General features: G+C 45.9%; 1 protein-coding gene across 2 annotated transcripts in view; it reads left to right on the top strand.

The window, feature by feature from the left end:
* SF3B3 (splicing factor 3b subunit 3) overlaps positions 1–18392 on the top strand; it is a 56089-nt gene that overhangs the window by 10225 nt on the left and 27472 nt on the right. For both annotated transcript variants that reach the window (XM_054048810.1, XM_054048809.1), the window contains exons 8-14: positions 1258–1361; positions 4924–5089; positions 5917–6012; positions 7113–7185; positions 13109–13260; positions 13781–13936; positions 14367–14522. In XM_054048810.1, coding sequence (XP_053904785.1) covers positions 1258–1361; positions 4924–5089; positions 5917–6012; positions 7113–7185; positions 13109–13260; positions 13781–13936; positions 14367–14522 — 903 coding nt within the window. The remainder of the gene's footprint in view (positions 1–1257; positions 1362–4923; positions 5090–5916; positions 6013–7112; positions 7186–13108; positions 13261–13780; positions 13937–14366; positions 14523–18392) is intronic.

Here is an 18392-nt window from a genome sequence, read left to right as displayed (position 1 = left end):
CTACTTTTACTTCTTGAAATATGTCCTTGAGAAGCTTTCCCATCATGCTGCATTTTCCCACTGTGATGATACTTAGTTTAAAGCATTTTCCCCTAATTCAAATGATTTTTAAGTTAGTCTCTAGCTGTGTGTAGAGACGAATGACTCTGCATCTACCCTATTAGCCGACAGCTGCCATAACTTGCTAGTCACCACTCGCGCAACGCACAGACAGAAGGTGACAAGACTTAGGTTGCTAAGTCACATGAGCACTTTTAAAAATGTTACCCGTGGTCCCTGCTCCAAATGGCTTATTCCAAAACATTGCCCAGGAGATTCTACCACACAGTTCCCTAGGACAACAGATTCCAGAGTGCAATGATCCGTCTTGATCTGAGCAGCCATACTTCGCTGCACCTATGGATTGAATATGGGGGTGCCTGCAATCCGTTCAGTTTTATGCAAACTAGGTGCAGTCAGTTGGGCAGAGTTTGGCCATCCCATGTCACGCAGCTTTTTCAGCTGAGATAACAAACTCTCCTTCTGAAACTAATAGGAAAAAATGAGAATTGCTTTGTGCTGCCAGTCACTGCTCCCCTGGCCATCCCGCCGCATCTCTGTGCTGCAGTGATCCCGTTTGTGGTCTCGGGGGGAAAAAACGTCTGAAATGTCACTAACCCCCATTGCCTTTAACATGACAAACCCTTCCCAAAAGTGTCATGATAGAAGACTGTGTTGGTTCAGTAGTTTAAGACTGGCCTCAGGCCTTTCATAGGAACCATCACGGCAACTTCAGGTCTGTCCAAACTGTAAGTGGCCATTCTAAGAGACATCTCCCCAATCCTCTGAGTGAATGACGTGGATGCCAGGTGGGAGTTATCTCTTTCTCGGTAGGACTGCTGAACTTTTTCATGTCTCTCGTAAGCCTTGAACTCAGATTCCCATGCAAAATAGCCTCAAGAGTAAAGCAGAAAGCCTGGGTTGTGTTTACGCTCAGAATGCCATCCAGTCTGAACTTGGGGAGTGAAGGCAGCTGCCCTAAACTATTGATAAGGCGAGCGCTCTTGACTGTGCTCAGTCACTGCTCATTTCCTTCCTCTGAAGGTAACTCCAGGGCAGTCTTGTAATAAACTACAATCCCAAATGCATCAGTTCCTGTATCTCTGAATGGGAAAGTGGGCTGCGCTTTTGTGTGTGAGGGGACATAGCCCATCTCCAGAGAGGGACTGAACTGAGCTGTCTCACTCACCGTTACTCCTTCCTCTCCGGTGCTTTCAGGTGACAGAGATCCGACTGAAGTATTTTGATACTGTTCCTGGGGCTGCTGCCATGTGTGTGCTGAAAACAGGGTTCCTCTTTGTGGCATCTGAGTTTGGAAACCAGTGAGTAAATCATTTCATTTCCTTCGTGTGCCCTGCTGAATGTTACTGGTACTCTCATTAGCATGACAGAGTGCTGTGGCCGTTGGTAGGCTGTGTAAAAAGACAGGGGCTCTCCCTTAACAAGTTGATGGTCTAACTTGTCCAAGTGCATTGACCACAGTTTTTAAGCCCATTCATGTATCTTGGAGAACCTCCTCGGTATTGATCGGCTTTGTGGAAGTGCTCGTAGATTGTCAGATCTTTGGGGCAGTGTTGTGGTGCTACCCCAGGATACCCAGGATTGTGATGCCTCTCTCTACCACCTGCCTTTAGCACCAGGGAGCCTTGTCTGTGCATGCCAGGGGTCAGCTCCCTGACTCCACCTTCCACAGGCAACATAATCACTCTCCTCTCAGCCTACAGACTCCACTGTCTCTCGGCAGATTAGCAATAGGCAAACTCCAACCCCTGAGCCCTCTGCGCGTCTCCCTAGAGTGTCCGGCCACTGGACACCCATGGAATGACCAGATCCACTGTTCCCAAAGGAACAGTGCCCCCCAACTTCACTTTAGACTGTTCTGCTTAATTCACAGCACTTAGATTTTGTTATAGCGGAAAGAAGGATAAGTTTATTTAAGAAAGAACAGAGGTTACGGGAGTAGAAGTATTGGAAACAATTGGTTACACATCAAATAAAATCAACACGCATTCTGGAACCTAGAGTTAGTGAATAAGGTACTTTCCTGTCTAATAAAGTTTAGCTCACCCCATGTCTTTGTCACAGCGCTTCACAGCCCTGGTTGGCTATGATCCTCCATTCATAAGACATGCACGTTGGCAGCATGTCCCCTTGGTGAAGGATCCAAGGCATACCTTAGTACCCCCACATAGACCCCTAAAGTCCATTGTCTTCACTTATAGACAGGAGACACGCACACACACACCCATACTGTTCTTGTTTTCCTGCAGCTTTTCCTCTCTTGAGATTTTGCAATCTTGATTAGCCTGGAGGCTCAGTATGCAAATAGATTTGCATTGTGAGGCATACATACACAGCGCCAGACCGAGAGAGAAGTGTCTCTTTCATCTTGCTTGAAAGGAACCTCTTTATCCTAACTCTCAGATCTTAAGAACAGAATTTCCAGCATCTATACAAAACTCCTTAAATATTATCCCTGCAGGTATTTCACAGTGATGATGATGATGACTACTGAGCTATTGGCTTTTGGTAGACACCGTACATGCCACCCTTTGGTGAATGAATTTGCACATACCAGACCAGGGGGGTGGAGGTCCTGTACCCCCTATGCATCCCCTCTATACCCTCAGCCAGTTGACACCAAGAGATCACAGGCAGGGACTGTCTGTAGAGCACCCAGCGCCATGGGTTCCTGGACCAATTGGGGATTTTGAAGGATGGATGTTGGTGCATAGGAAGTGAGAAGCTGTTCCACATATATTGCCAAGAGCAAATGCCTGGGCAGACAGTGAAGGGAATTGGAAGCTTGTTTAAGCAGGTGTCTGATCAGTTTAGATTTTGCTGCTACCAAATGCTACCATCAGACACGTGTCCATCAATTAACTGTTTTTGTCATTGCTCATGGTAGTGAATTTTTACCTTAACTCCCTTTCATTGGTGTTTAGGTTTGTCAACTTTCTAATCACACAAAAACTGAACACCCTTTCCCTGCTCCTTCTCCGAGGCCCAGTCCCCGCCCATTCCATCCCCCTTCCCTCTGTCGCTCGCTCTCCCCCAGCCTCACTCATGTTCACTGGGCTGGGGCAGAGGGCTGGGTGTGGTCTCTGGGGTGGGCCCAGGGATGAGGGGTTTGGAATGCAGGAGGGGGCTCTGAGCTCGGGGGGTGGAGCCGAGGGGTTCGAAGTGTGGGAGGGGGCTCCAGGCTGAGGCAGGGGGTTCAGCTGTGGAAGGGAGTGTGGGCTCTGGACTCGGGGTGTAGGTTCCAAGGTGGGGCTAGTAATGATGTGTTCAGGGTGTGGGAGGAGGCTCTGGGCTGGGGCAGGGAGTTGGGGTGCGGAGGGGTGTGGCATGCGGGCTCCAGGAGGGAGTTTGGGGCAGGGGGTTGGAGTGCAGGCTCTGGGATGGGGCAGGAGGTTGGGATGCAGGAGGGGGTGCGGGCAGCGGGCTTCAGACTGCACTTACCTTGGGGGGGGCTCCCTGGAAGCAGCGACATCTCCCTCGGCTCCTAGGCATGGGGGCAGCCAGGCAGCTCTGCGCAGTGCGCGCACTGCCCCTTCAGCTCCCATTGACCGCGGTTCCCATCCAATGGGAGCTGCAGAACCAGCACTCAGGGCGGGGCCAGCACACGGAGCCCCCTGGCCGTCCCTCTGACTCAGAGCCAGAGGGACGTGTCGCCACTTCCGGCAGCCATACTGAGCCAGGTATGGAGCCTGCCAGCCCCGCCAACCGGACTTTTAATGGCCCGGTCAGTGGTGCTTATCGGAGTCGCCAGGGTCCCTTTTCGTCTGGGCTTTCCATCGAAAATCAGACACCCGGCAATCCTATTTGTTAGACCAGTGTACGCCTGTCAAAGGACCAAACCATGTGAGCTTGGAAATAGTCTCTAGTATCTTTGTGGCCCACTCTCAGAAGCAAATGCGACATTTTACCATGACTGGTTTTCTTTTTCAATAACGACACTAGTTATTCTTGCATAGTAGAAGTGCTGTCAAGCACTTTTGTTTCATGTTTTGATCAGCCTTTACAGATGTTATAACATGTAGGGGCATGTTCTCTGATGTCTTGAGTATTTAGGTTTTGTTTCTCTGTGTGGCCGATTAAAGGTTTTGTTTCAAAGTTTCGTTTGCTGTAACCTCTCTTGGTCCAGAGTTTTACAAGTGATCCTAAGTTGCACACACAAAATTCTGTGCATTTCCACACAGTTACCAGAGTTGTGTATGCAAATTTGGGGTTAGCGTTCATGTAGTTTAGTACCTGAGTTTCCAAACATGTCTTGCAAGCTCCTGTAGAGTCAACCAGCAGGTGGAGCTCTAGGCAACTAACAAAAGTCTAGCTGTTAGCTCTGAACAGAGCAAACCAGAGTAAAAAGAACACAAGAAACAATTCAATCTGTCTTTATGGATCTGTTTTCCTTATGTGTGCAAAACTTGCTTATTTTAATACTCTAGCTTATAAGACAGGGTAGCAGGTGATTTTTGAACACCTAGAAAATAGCATTTGTTCCTCCCTAAAACATTCAGACTCAGGTGTTAGCCAGCGGTCTTGGTCTTCAAAGATTTAATCATTTAGCTCTTCCTGCTATGAGACAGGAAAATCTAGGAGCCAGGAGTGGGGTGAGCACTGAGCTGTCCAGAGTCTTCTGCCAAAAACAATGATAAAGTCAGGAAGTCAGAACCGGGCAAGAGCTTTAAAAATAGCCCCTAACTCTTTGCCCCTCCTTCCTCTCCCCAAGAAAACAATCCCTCCAGGTGAGAGTTGAAATAGCTAAGTGTTCTGTGGAAACAGTACTAGTTCTCACTCACCCTTTACCCACTCTGAATGCATGGCTGAACTGTAGCTGTACTCTGCTCTGACTATGCTGTTGTTCTTGCCTTGTGTCTGAAGTTACCTGTACCAGATAGCCCATCTGGGAGACGATGACGAGGAGCCGGAGTTCTCCTCCGCCATGCCCCTGGAGGAAGGAGACACTTTCTTTTTCCAGCCACGACCACTCAAGAACCTGGTGTTGGTGGATGAGCTGGACAGTCTGTCTCCTATCTTGTTTTGTCAGGTATGTCATCATCTGTGAACACATGGTCCTCCCCTTTCCCACCAACCTGCCCTCTGGAGATGTAGGGCCATTACAATTGTGTAACCACAGAAGCAGATCAGTGTATCATCCATTGTGCTGCTAAGTCAGTTGGTCTTTGAGGTGCCTTACAGAAGTGGAAACTCTTTTCAGGGAATCCGCTTAAAATGGAGAAAGAAAAGCACAAGTAATGATCTCATGTCAGTCTTGCTCTGGTTATTTGCCTGGGTTTTGCCAGAGTGTGACAGTGCTGCAAGCACTGACAGAAAGGTGGATTCGCTAAATCCTGAACCCTGGGGGAAAATGACAAGGTGTAAAGCTAAATCTCAGGATACGGATGTTTGCTGAAAGGGTTATTACCATTCATCAGCTCCATCAGGGGTACATATATACACCTCAACCCCGATAGAACGTGGTAAAGCAGTGCTCCGGGGGGGGCTGCGCACTCCGGCGGATCAAAGCAAGTTGGATATAATGCGGTTTCACCTATAACGCAGTAAGATTTTTTTGGCTCCCAAGGACAGCGTTATATCGGGGTAGAGGTGTACCTGGTGTTTGGAAATGGGGTGCAATGCACCAGCCCAGTGCTCGCCCTCTAGCATGACTGTTAGACAAGGCCTTGTGTATTCTGCAGCAAACTTGACCTAAATTTTGTGGTTCTCCATTGCAGCAGACTGGATGTTCTGTGGCAGCGTCAGTTACGTTAAACTACTGAAACTTCGTTCAGAAAGCAGATTACAGGGCAAACGTTTGAGGGTTTTAGTTCGTCTCCTTGTACATGTTGTGTGACCTACTGTTCCTCTGTGCAGATAGCGGATCTGGCGAATGAAGATACACCCCAGTTATACGTGGCCTGTGGACGGGGACCTCGGTCATCTCTGAGGGTCCTAAGGCACGGACTTGAGGTAAGATCCCCAGAGGCAGCTCCAGAAATCCACAACAGGAATGTGGAGTTGCCCTTCTTGAATTTATGGCGGGGTGCTCATGATGGCACTGTAATTAAACAATCTGTCCTTGGTGCAACTCTTGAAAGGCTTTGTTCTTTTACCCTTTTCTACCAAAGTCCCTGTGTAAATGTAATTTCTTCTTCAGACTCTACAATCAGTCCCTGTTGTCCAGTCATGAGGGTTGTGGTGCTGGAGTGTACAGGAGTGATACCTATAGGTTTTCCATTGACCTACTACCCTGTAATCCCTGAATGTGATCATTTTAGGCGTGTGAACAAATGGAATTAAGAGAGACAAGCTAGGTGGGGGACCAACTTCGGCTGGTGAGAGAGATAAGCTTTTGAGCTTTGTAGCGTTCTTTAGGTCTGAGAGAGGTGCTCAGAGTGCCACAGCTATATACAAAGTGGGACAGACTATTAAGCATAAGGGGTTAACGCTTTTTGCCGGCAACTATTTAAAATGAAGTAGGCAATTAACATCTCTGCAGACCTAGGACAAAGGAGAGTTAGTGGGTTAGAGTGTTGTAAGGTGCAACATGTCTTAACTCCCACCTTGTATGTAGCTGTGACGCTCTGAGCACCTTTCGCAGAGTTGAAGAATTGCTCTGTGTAGCTCGAAAGCCTCTCTCACTAACATACCCACCTTGTGTCTCCCGTATCTTGGGACCAACCCAGCTACCCTAGCATGCAAACAATGTATGGAATTGATATTCTTCCCCAGAGATTCTCTGGGTCCTTCTCTGATCCCTAACTCCCCATCTGGTGGAACCCAGGTCACAGCCACTGTCCTGGCCAAGAATGAATGGACCAAGCCGCTCAGCCTGCGGTATCACTTCATGAGATGACATGAGTCACTTTTCTCTCTGTGTCTGGTGTGCTGAAGACTTTGCCTCAACAACATTTCTAGTCCAGGGAGTGAGAGTGGGAACTGAGAACTGCCCTGGGTAGCTGTGCAGACCATTAACCGCTAGTCACTGTAATGCTTCAGTGTTTGACTGGGGTAAACATCTGTTCATCTGAACCTGTTTTCAAAGGAACCCTGCTCTTATTTCCTATTAGGTGTCTGAAATGGCCGTCTCAGAGCTGCCTGGTAACCCCAATGCTGTTTGGACTGTGAGGAGACACATTGAAGGTACATCATCCTTCCCTCAAGCACAGACTAAAACGATCTGTATTGTCCAAGGGCACAGAAAGGGTGCTAAGTAATGCTGCAGTATGCTCTCCATAACAGCTAGCTGTTCTGATCCAGCTGCCCTGTCTGCACGGTGCAAGGTGTGTGTAAAGACCCAGACATGCTCCGTGTCTAGAAACTACCTTTGGCTTCCCCAAAATCGTTACTCTTCCCATTTCATTGGAAAGGAAGCATCCAATATGTGTGGTAGGCAGCAGCATCCGTCTCCAGCGTGCTGCTCCTGGTATGCATTCCCAGTAGGATGCAGCTGGACTCAGTGCCAGGTGCAAATGAAGCCAATCTGAGTTCCAGGGGTTCTGGCTTTAATTAGTGTCAATGGCAGCACACCTGCTCGTGGTGGAGAGAGGGGTGTGGTGCACAGTTGTGTTTTACACACACTTAGTGGTAACTGCAGTAGGTTTGTCTCTGTAGGCCAGTAGGAGGCATATCCAGAAAAAGGCAGATAAGAATACACCTGCCTAAGGCTTTGATTTGTAATACTTCTGCACCTGCTAATCTGCAAAAGGTGGCCAATGCTCTGGGGTAGGCAGCATTTCCCAGCCAGACACCCAGCAGAGTGTGCAGGGGGACCAGTGCTAAGGGAGCGCTAGATGCAAACAGCAGCACAAAGCATAAGTTTTTCATTCAGCTGAAACAATGGACTCATTTTATTAAAACAGAGGAATACAACCCCCTCTTTGGGGTGAGATTAGAGCTCTTCAGAAATACCTTGGTTGCTAGCACTACCCCCTTTGAAGGCCTGAAGTGAAGCTATTGCAAGTGCTGATAGACTCCCTTCTAGATTATTTGTAGAGGATTTCACTAGCGCTGCTTACATGAGTTCTGTGTTGCAGTGCCTAGCAGAGCCAGCATGCTGGAATGGAGGCATCACTCTGCTGCTGGGATACAGCCTCTCATGTAAGCAGCCTTAGTGAGTGGCATGTCTCTTGCATTGGGCTCATCGTTCTTTAGGAACTTCTGCCCTGGCTATGGAATTCACTTCCTGTTGGAACTGGTTCCAGTTTATTTCCCTGACTCTTCAGGACTTTGGAATACAGCTTAAGTTGAGCAACATGAAAAGAACTAAACAGGAAATGCCTGCAAGCTCCCCAGTGATAATCAGGTCAAGGATAGAGCATTTCAGGTCTCCAGAGTGCTGTTGATACCGGTCTTGCTCATCCTCAGAAATTGGAAGCCAAGAAAGATTCCAGTTTGGCTACCACAAACCCAAGCTACTGGATGCTCTAGCAAATGAGGTGTCTCTAGAATGCACGAACACTCCACAGAGTAATGGATAGCTGGTGCCTCATCCTACCACATTGACTGCTCTTGAATGCATCTTCCGTGTCTGGGGCAGCCAGAGGATCACGTTAGCTACTTGTCAGGAGACTATGGGTCATGGCTACGTTTACATACAATGGACCAGAATACCACCCACCCCACCCCAGCCCCCACTCTTACTCCAGAACTGTAGCCCAGAGATACTGCCGGTTCCAGTTTACAATCATTCCTCTTGATCCATGCAAACAAGGCTGGACTCTGTGGGCTCCATGAGCAGCATTTCTTTTTTAAAGATGAGGGCAGCCACATTTGGGCACAATTGTTCGTTCAGCAGTCTATAAAACTGATCCCCAAATTGCAGCAATTTGTCTTTTCAGCTAGTTTTACTGGGTTTAACCAAAGAGAATGCAGCACCCTTTAAAATGTGCATCTCCTCTTGAAACTGTACAGAAGTGTCGCTGTCTGAGGGCTTTCGGTTTGTCTGTAATGCCTGTTATCTGGCTCTGACCAGGTACCAAATTGAATCTCTCTGCCACAACATGCACATGCTGGGAGGTTTCTGCAAGCACATACTGGTTTGCAGCCTTCAAGGCAAATACTAACCCTGGCTGGTACGTGGTGATACACACTACCAATACCAAGCCTCTTTTTCTCTTCCACAGGTGGCTGGTGGTGGAGGTGCTGATCACCACAGGTGTGTACCTACTGCTAGGGGCTACTGTGCTGTCTCGCAGGTTACCCAGAGAGAAATGCAGTCTTTATGTTGAGCTTTACAGTAAATGAATTCCAGAAGTATTTGTGCAGTTGGAAATCTTTATATTTGTACTGTCTGCCCCAAACCTTCATTGTATGGCTGGGGATCAGAAAGCAGCTCTTTGAATCCCCGTCCCCTCCCAGGATCCTTTGGGAACAAGTAGTGACTGTAACTTTAAAATCTTTGTCAGCTTTCACTAAATCTAAACCAGGATATTGCTAGCTAAGCATTCCTATAATTGCGTTAGGTGGGCTTTCCCCTTGGATTTGCTTCCAAACTGACCATGCAAAATCCCAAGAGGAGGCCAGTGAAAGATGAGCACGTTGAGTGTGTATATTTAGAGACTGCTTTGACACAGGAGTTGCCATGTAAATAAGGGAGTGTATCTATGTATTTGAATGGCGAGGTAGACCTGAGGCAAACTGGACACTCCTTTTTAACTGAATCAATATGAAGGTCCAGGGATTCAGAGAACAAGGTAGCCTATAATTCCTACCACAGAAATATCCCTGAGCTCTAACCTATGAGTGGGGCTTCCCAGGGAAATGTGGTGTATTGGGACTTGATCCCAGAGTCTCCATGAAATTGCATGTTCTCTGGGGCTTCCTTTTTACTACTGTTCCATCTGCACCTCCTAAAAATCGGCGTACTGCTGTGCTGTGTTGTTGTGCTCATCCATTCACATGCTCGCTGATCTCCCCACTTCCTTCTAGCGTTTATACTGAGCTTTGTGGCAGTGTGTAGAAGTTAGATTAAAGGCACAGATTGGTTTGCTAGGAAGGAATTTTAATAGACAAACTCAAATAGAATATTTTATTAATAACGTATAAGATCGTAGTATAAAGTACTGTGCCTAAAGTCTGCCATTTTTTATAAGTCAGATTCATGAAGCTACAGAAAATATGCTATCTGGAAACTGGAGATGGAATCCAGCTGTGACTCTTCTGAAATATCAAAATATTTTTCTCTGTTTACTAGTCCTGTTCTTGAAAGGAGGCAACTGAGATAATTATAGCAGTAGTAGGCATCTCTGACCTTTTATATATACATTCAGAATAATACATCTCCAGTTAGAACTCCAGCCAGTAGGATTTTCTCTACACTGGATTGTACTGTGTTAAATAGAAATTTTTCTTATGGGGGGAAAAAAAAGCCCTTTATTCTAATACTGTATTTTTCCATGTGCCTCAGAAACCTAGTTCCAGTTAACTTCTGTACAGTCTAAAGCAAAATTGATAAGCAGGAATCCTGATGAATGCATTTTATTCATTTATTTCATGCTGCTAAATCATGCCCTTTATTTCAAAGGTTCCAATGGAGGGACAATAAACAGCCATACAACAGTTCAGGCAAAAACATTTTATCTGTAATGGGACATGAATTCATTGAACACTCCAGTATAATGTGAGATTCTAGTTACTTCATCAAATTATAGAGTAAATCAGTACACAGAAAAATCTATAAGTAAGTAATAATGATCAAACAGGAATTTGATTTCGAACAGGACTCTTTCAGCTGTTGCTTTCAGATGGGAGCAGAGTTCTTTCTGTCTTGCTCCTAATCACACAGCTGCTGGGAGATAGTCATGTGTCTCACTGGTAGCCCCCTTGCAAAAAGCAACAGCCCTGTAGGTGGCTAAAAAGTGACAGGGATTTTCAAAATTTGCTCTTGAAAATGCATGTTTCAGTTTATCCTTTGACAGTGTTTGTATAGATCAGTAACTATTCAGCAGTCTGAATGATGGCTGGCTTCTGGAACTTCCTTTGAAGGAAGTTGGTCTAGGTTTCCAGTGATTAAGAATGAATAAGGCTTTCAGGTGATGGTGTCCACTCTAGTGGAAGTAACCAGCATATATTAACGAGGGTTCTGTAAAACCAGTAACATCTACTTTTAAAGATCACAATAACAGTGCTATTATTAGACCATTGCATACCTGAAAAGGATTTTAATCTTTTAATTGCCATTCACTGTCAAAGAATTCCATCCTTAGGGTCTGCCCTGCGATGTGATCTATCCCAGTGGGGACTTATACACACACAGAGTCTCCCTGAAGGCACTGGAGATCTGCAGGGTCTACCTCCATGAGTCACATTGCAGGATCAGAGCCAGAGTCACCTAATAGACTAGTAATTGATGTTAGTAATCTTGCAGCCCAAGATGGGATGGCTTTAGTTCTATTAAGACCTTCAGTATGGTGATGACAAAGCTGTGGTCTCTGTGCCGGGTATTGGTCAGTAAAATGTGCATATTTTAAGCTGTATGTAAGAGACTTTTCTCCCCCAAGTGCGATACAACAGGTTTTGCAACACCTGTCTGTCCGAACAGATGGGGGAGAGGAGTGACAACTTGCTGAACCATTTCAACTAACCAGTCGGGCCTTCAAAAATAACATGTGGCCTAGCTGTAGATTGACAACATGTTCGGGACTGGCCCCTGTAAGCCACTGCCCAGCATTTGCTGGCATCCTGAATTAAATCTAAGAATGTCCTGTATTTTATTGCATGTTTAAGAATTGATCTGCTACTTATCCATCTCCTGTTCACATGCTGATCATGGGAAATACTGATCAATGGATAAAGATCAGGACAGAGAGAAAACTCTTGGCCCTCTCGAAGTGTTCTTGTGTCATACTGTGATAAATAGGTCTGTAAACACTTCGCAGTGTGCTGAGCGAAACGGATTTTTCATAGGTAAGAAATGAAACTTACTGCCAGCAGTGTCAGCACTCTAGAGGAGTTGAGTTGTTTATCTGGGACAGTCTGGTTTCTACATCAAAGCTCCTGGCTTCATTTCCCCGGTGGGGTTGATGAGTTTTATATTTATCCAGCTGTATTTCATTGTAGGAAGATTTCTTGTTTTATTTAATACATTTGTTTAAAAACTTCCTGTTAGTTTCCTACCATGACAAGTGCTGGGAAAGCCTGGGACTGGAGCAGATGTGAGCTTCCTCTTCTCCCCATCCAAACCTCCTGCCTGTACTCCCTTGCTTTTTCTTCTGAGTCCTACTAGCAGAGGCTGGGAATGGTGTAGCTCCTCCACCTCCAAAGCACTGTGCCTGCAGCTGCACCCAGTGGGAGAGGCTGGCAATGAAGGCTAAATGCAACATTCCTACCGTGTTCTAGTGAGAGCAGAGGCAGGTGTTTATCGAGAGCCCCTAACAGTCACCACTCATTCGCCCGTAGAGCCCATAAAGATGGCTACATAAATGTAAGGTTGTTTAGCAACTCCTGGACAAGGCTGGAGCTAGGGGTAGTGATAAGGGCCTCCAAGACAATGCTCTTCTGACATTGTCTATATTCTAACTTCCTTTTGCATTAATACTAAATAACTCCATCCGCCCAAGTCCATTAGAAGCCCTTATTGATGTGAGTAATCCTGGTGAAGTCAACAGAATTGCTTGGGTGCGTAAAGGTCTCTAGGATGGGGCCACTGAAGCTGAGTCTTTCCAGTGCCTTCAGTGGGAGTTGCATTGGGCCCTTAAATTTCCAGAGTTGAGTGGAGCAAGCATAGACTTCAAGGTTTCTGCCTCTTCTTATCAGTTAAAGGGCAGCTGTAGGTGGTACGGTCTTCTAGAACCCAGCATATCACAAGCTGACTTTGTATTCTGAGCCATCACCTGAATCACTGGCTAGATCTTGAACCTTAGAGGGTCTGAGGTACAGTGCTGGCTAATTCTCTTCTGTGGTGTTTCCTGAAACGAACTTCTGCATAGTGCTGCTAGTGGATGAAGGAACTACTGTTGTAATATTTTTGAGGAATAACTGTTAGTCATTTGACAGTCTCTTCCCTTTTGTTTAGAGACCTTGTATCTAATCAGCAGCCCTTTTCCCTCTCTCTCTTCCTGACCAGATGAATTTGATGCCTATATTATCGTGTCCTTCGTAAATGCCACGCTGGTGCTGTCTATCGGAGAGACTGTAGAGGAAGTGACTGACTCTGGATTCCTGGGTACCACCCCCACTTTGTCCTGTTCCTTGTTGGGGGATGATGCTTTGGTACAGGTAAGGTTACCCTCAGACATCCTGTCCACCTGTATCTGCCATTCTCTACTTGGTGCAGGACCATGGCTTCTTCACTACTCCTGATGTCCATGCTGAAAAGGCTCTGCCAGAAGTTCCACAAGCTTGGCCAGTGTGGACTTCTGGGAACATGACCCTGTTATCCAGGCTTCTGTCCTTGTTCGCCTTATCAGTAAGATTGGACCTACTGGAATCTGTTGTCCCAAGTTCCTCCAGAGCTGGTTAAAACTCAGGGGTGACAGGCTCCCAGTCCTGTGCCCACAGAGGTTTTCAGAGGGTCCCTGCAATGAGCCCACTGGAGAGAAGTCTCCAGCTTGTAGGTTGCTTTGTTGTACAAGTCTGTGTATTGTATAATCAATAGGTCGAGAATTGCCTAGAATGACCTCTGGTACTGGACACTGTCTAGAGCCACTGGAGCTCCTGTGTCAGAAAAACAAGGGAACTGGGTCCCGTAATGGGTGGGTAAGTTGTATTTTATTTCTGTTTTATTTTTCTGCTTTAGGTTTATCCAGACGGCATCCGGCACATCCGAGCAGACAAAAGGGTTAATGAATGGAAGACACCAGGAAAGAAAACCATCGTAAAGTGTGCTGTGAACCAGAGACAAGTGGTGATAGCACTGACTGGAGGAGAATTAGTCTACTTTGAGATGGACCCAGTACGTGGATTTAAAACTGCAGAGAGTTTTGATGTAGAGACCTGAGGCTGGGTTACAGCCTCAGTGAGGATTGAACCTCTGACGTGTCCTCAGAGTAGGATTCAGTAGGGAAGTGGCCTTTTAGAATGGGCCCTGGGCGGGACTCCATAAAGCCCGTAGAATGTCATTGGATGAGATAATACAAATGGACAAATCTTCAAAGGCTTGTTTTGGATGGAGCAACCCAACCCCCCAAGTCTGGAGCTCAGGCTCAAAATTATGTGCTTTCTCTTAGTTCTGTCTTGTGTTCTGGTGCTTCCAGTGTTATGTGAACTAAATTTGAAATCCAGAGCCTTGTCTTGAGCAATGGTTGAAGGTTGAGGTGGGTGGTTGTGTCTGACCTAGTTTGCCCATTGCCTAGTTGATAATCCTTTTGTGCCTTTCTTCTCAGTCAGGACAGCTGAATGAATACACGGAGAGGAAGGAGATGTCGGCCGATGTGGTGTGCATGAGCTTGGCCAACGTTCCTCCTGGGGAGCAACGTTCCCGCTTTCTTGCCGTTGGGTTGGTGGACAACACTGTCAGAATTATTTCCCTTGACCCTTCGGTGAGCACATCCTGAGATCTGCTTTTTTCTTTGTGCTTGTTCTTTGCTCCTTGCAACTGGTCTGAAGTCTTCAGACACTTAGGCTTTAGAGCTTTTGTAGAGTCTTAAGACCAGAAAGAACCATTGTGATCATCTAGTCTGGCCTCATGTAGTACACAGGCCAGAGAACTTTCCCCAAATAATTCCTAGAGCAGATGTTTTAGAACAGCTTTGTTTGCTTCCTGTGCTGCCATGTCCTTATTACATGAATGCTTCAGTTGGGATTGTGTCGTGTTATCGAACCAATACCAAGATACCTTCCATATAGTCATCCGTTGCAGACAGTACAATAGTGTTGCTATATTTTCTTCTGCCTCCGATTTGGATGTACCAATGGTCCTAGGTTTATCCAGGCATTCTGTGAAATTAAGATTAGGGTGTGTCTGCACAGCAGCTGGGTGGTGTAATCCCCCAGCACAGGTAGACGTGCACACGCTTGAGTTAGCGCTTAAAAATAACAGTATGGCCATGGCAGCTTGGGCTAGCCACCTGAGGACAATCCCACCAGGCTCTCTGGGTACATATTTGGACAGCTAGCCCGAGCCACCGCCCGTGCCGCTGCAGCCACGCTGCTGTATTTAGACACTAGCCCGAGCCGAGCTAACACGTGTCTGTTTACCGATGCTGGGATGCTCCCAGCTGCACTGCTGTCGCCCACCCTAGCTCTGAGGGTAAAACTTGTGGTGTGCCTTTAGGGAAGACACTTGTGATGTGCCTTTAGTAAACTCCTTACTCTGTTTACTTTGGGCCTGATTCTCAAGCCACTCCACCCAGAGAGCTGCTGTTGAATCTAGTGGGAGCAGCTACAGAATGGAGCTCAGGATTGGACGTTTGGGGAGTTTGCTTCTGCTTTGGGGTTCTTTGGGAATGTTGCCCATCAGTGGTACGGCACCAACACTCTGCAGACATAGAAGTCTGTAAAATTAAAGTTTGTCATTCTTTGCTACTGCACCCTTGTAATTAGAACAGTCTGTTTCTTCAGCTAAACATAGTGCAGCCTGTGAACGCTCTTCCTGTGAGTTCCAGAATTTCCTTTACAAGCAAAGTTTGATGGTCCAATACAAACCAGAGTTTTGAGCCAGTGATGGGGAATGAGTAAAATTGAGTGTGTTTTGTCCCCCTGCTGAATCAGGACTGAGTGCAGTGTTTGATTTTGAACCCTTGGCAGACTCCCCCATCACAGCTACCCCTTGATGTCCACAATCAGTAGGGTCTAAAGCAGGGGTGGCCAACCTGTGGCTCCGGAGCCACATGCGGCTCTTCAGAAGTTAATATGCGGTTCCTTGTATAGACACCGACTCCGGGGCTGGAGCTACAGGTGCCAACTTTCCAATGTGCCGGGGGGTGCTCACTGCTCAACCCCTGGCTCTGCCACAGGCCCTGCCCCCACTCCACCCCTTCCCGCCACCTCTTCTGAGCCTACCCGTGCCCTCCCCCCCCCAAGCCTCCTGCACGCCACAAAACAGCTGATCGGGAGGGAGGGGGAGGCGCTGATGGGTGGGGCTGCCAGTGGGTGGGAGGCACTGGGAGTGGGGGTGGAGCTGATGGAGGGCTGCTGACATATTACTGTGGCTCTTTGGCAATGTACATTGGTAAATTCTGGCTCCTTCTCAGGCTCAGGTTGGCCACCCCTGGTCTAAAGGCATAGGAGGCTACACCCTGCCTCCATCATAAACTCTCAGTTTCCAGTAGGCACAGACTGGTTTCTCAAGCATGGTTGCTGATGGTCCCCTTGCAGACTTCTACTAATCCATTTACCTGAGGCAAAGAGAGCCTTTTTTTAATGGATAGTTAAAATAGGCTTGGTTTTGCGTTACCTTTTCATGGTAAATATTAGGGCTGTCAATCGCAGTTAACTCATGAGATTAACTCAAAAAGATTAATAGCGATTAATCACAGTTTTAATTGCACTGCTAAACAGTAGAATACCAACTGAAATTTATTAAATGTTGTTGGGTGTTTTTCTATATTTTCAAATATATTGATTTCAATTACAACACAGAATACAAAGTGTATTTTATATTATTTTTATTACAAATATTTGCACTGTAAAAGTGAACAACAAAAGAAATAGTATTTTTCAGTTCATCTCATACAAATACTGTAGTGCGATCTCTTTATCATGAAAGTACAACTTACCAATGTAGAATTTTTTTTGTTACATAACTGCACTCAAAAACAAAACAATGTAAAACTTTAGAGCCTACAAATCCACTCAGTCCTACTTCTTGTTCAGCCAATCGCTCAGACAAAGAGGTTTGTTTACATTGGCAGTAGATAATGCTGCCTGCTTCTTATTTACAATGTCAGCTGAACGTGAGAACAGGCATTCACGTGGCACTTTTGTAGCAGGCATTGCAAGGTATTTACATGCCAGATATGCTAAAGATTTGTATGCCCCTTCATGCTTCAACCATCATTCCAGAGGACATGCTTCCACGCTGATGATGCTCGTTGAAAAAAATCAAGCTTTAATGAAATTTGTGAATGAATTCCTTGGGGGAGAATTGTATGTCTCCAGCTCTGTGTTACCCGCATTCTGCCATATATTTAATTTTATGACAGTCTCAGATGATGGCCCAGCACATGTTCTTTTCAAAAACACTTTTACTGCAGATTTGACAAAACGCAAAGAAGGTACCAATGTGAGATTTCTCACGATAGTGACAACACTCAATTTAAGGTTTAAGAATCTGAAGTGCCTTCCAAAATCTGAGAGGGACGAGGTGTTGAAAATGCTTTCAGATGTCTTAAAAGAGCAACATTCCAATGCGGAAACTACAGAACCCGAACCACCACCACCACCAAAAAAATCAACCTTCTGCTGGTGGCATCTGACTCAGATGATGAAAATGAACCTGCATTGCTCCACACTGCATTGGATCGTTGTTGAACAGAACCCATCATCGGCGTGGAAGCATGTCCTTTGGAATGGTGGTTGACACATGAAGGGACATAAGAATATTTAGTGCATCTGGCACGTAAATATCTTGCGACACTAGCTACAACAATGCCATGTGAACGCCTGTCCTCACTTTCAGGTGACATTGTAAACAAGAAGGGGGCAGCATTATCTCCTGTAAATGTAAACAAACTCGTCTGTCTTAGCGATTGGCTGAACAAGAAGCAGGACTGAGTGGACTTGTAGGCGCTAAAGTTTTACATTGTTTTGTTTTTGAGTGCAGCTATTTTTGTACATAATTCTACATGTGTAAGTTCAACTTTCATGACAGGGATTTCACTACAGTACCTGTATGAGGTAAATTGAAAAATACTATTTCTTCTGTTTTTTTACAGTGCAAATATTTGTAATCAAAACTAAATATGAAGTGAGCACTGTGCACTTTGTATTCTGTGTGGTAATTTAAATCAATATATTTGAAAATGTAGACAACATCCAAAAATATTTAAATAAATGATATTCTGTTATTGTTTAGCAGTGCTATTAATCGCGATACATTTTTTTAATCGCTTGACAGCCCCAGTAAATATTAGACCCATAGTTTTTGTGCCTGAACTGATTGCTAACTTTTTCTGACACTTCTGACTGCTTACATTAGGCCACCAGCCTCTTGCTAGAGTGCTCAGCAGTTAAGTTCAGGACCACTACCCATTTTGCCAGACTGCTCAAGTGCAAATGCAACAACATTTGGGGAAAGCCAGGAGGTGAGGCAGATGGATCCAAAACTCTTGTGCACTAAGAAACCATAAATAAATCTCTTAGGGTTTCCTATGTGAATTGAACACTGTTCTTTACAAATTTTGAAAGGTGACCTTTAGGCTCCTTAGATAGAAAGCTGGATCTCTTGTGGTAATTGCATGTTCGTGTCC

The sequence above is a fragment of the Malaclemys terrapin genome, chromosome 14 (genome assembly GCF_027887155.1).
Source record: "Malaclemys terrapin pileata isolate rMalTer1 chromosome 14, rMalTer1.hap1, whole genome shotgun sequence".
Taxonomy (NCBI): Eukaryota; Metazoa; Chordata; order Testudines; family Emydidae; genus Malaclemys; species Malaclemys terrapin.
This window is presented reverse-complemented; position numbering and strand designations above follow the sequence as displayed.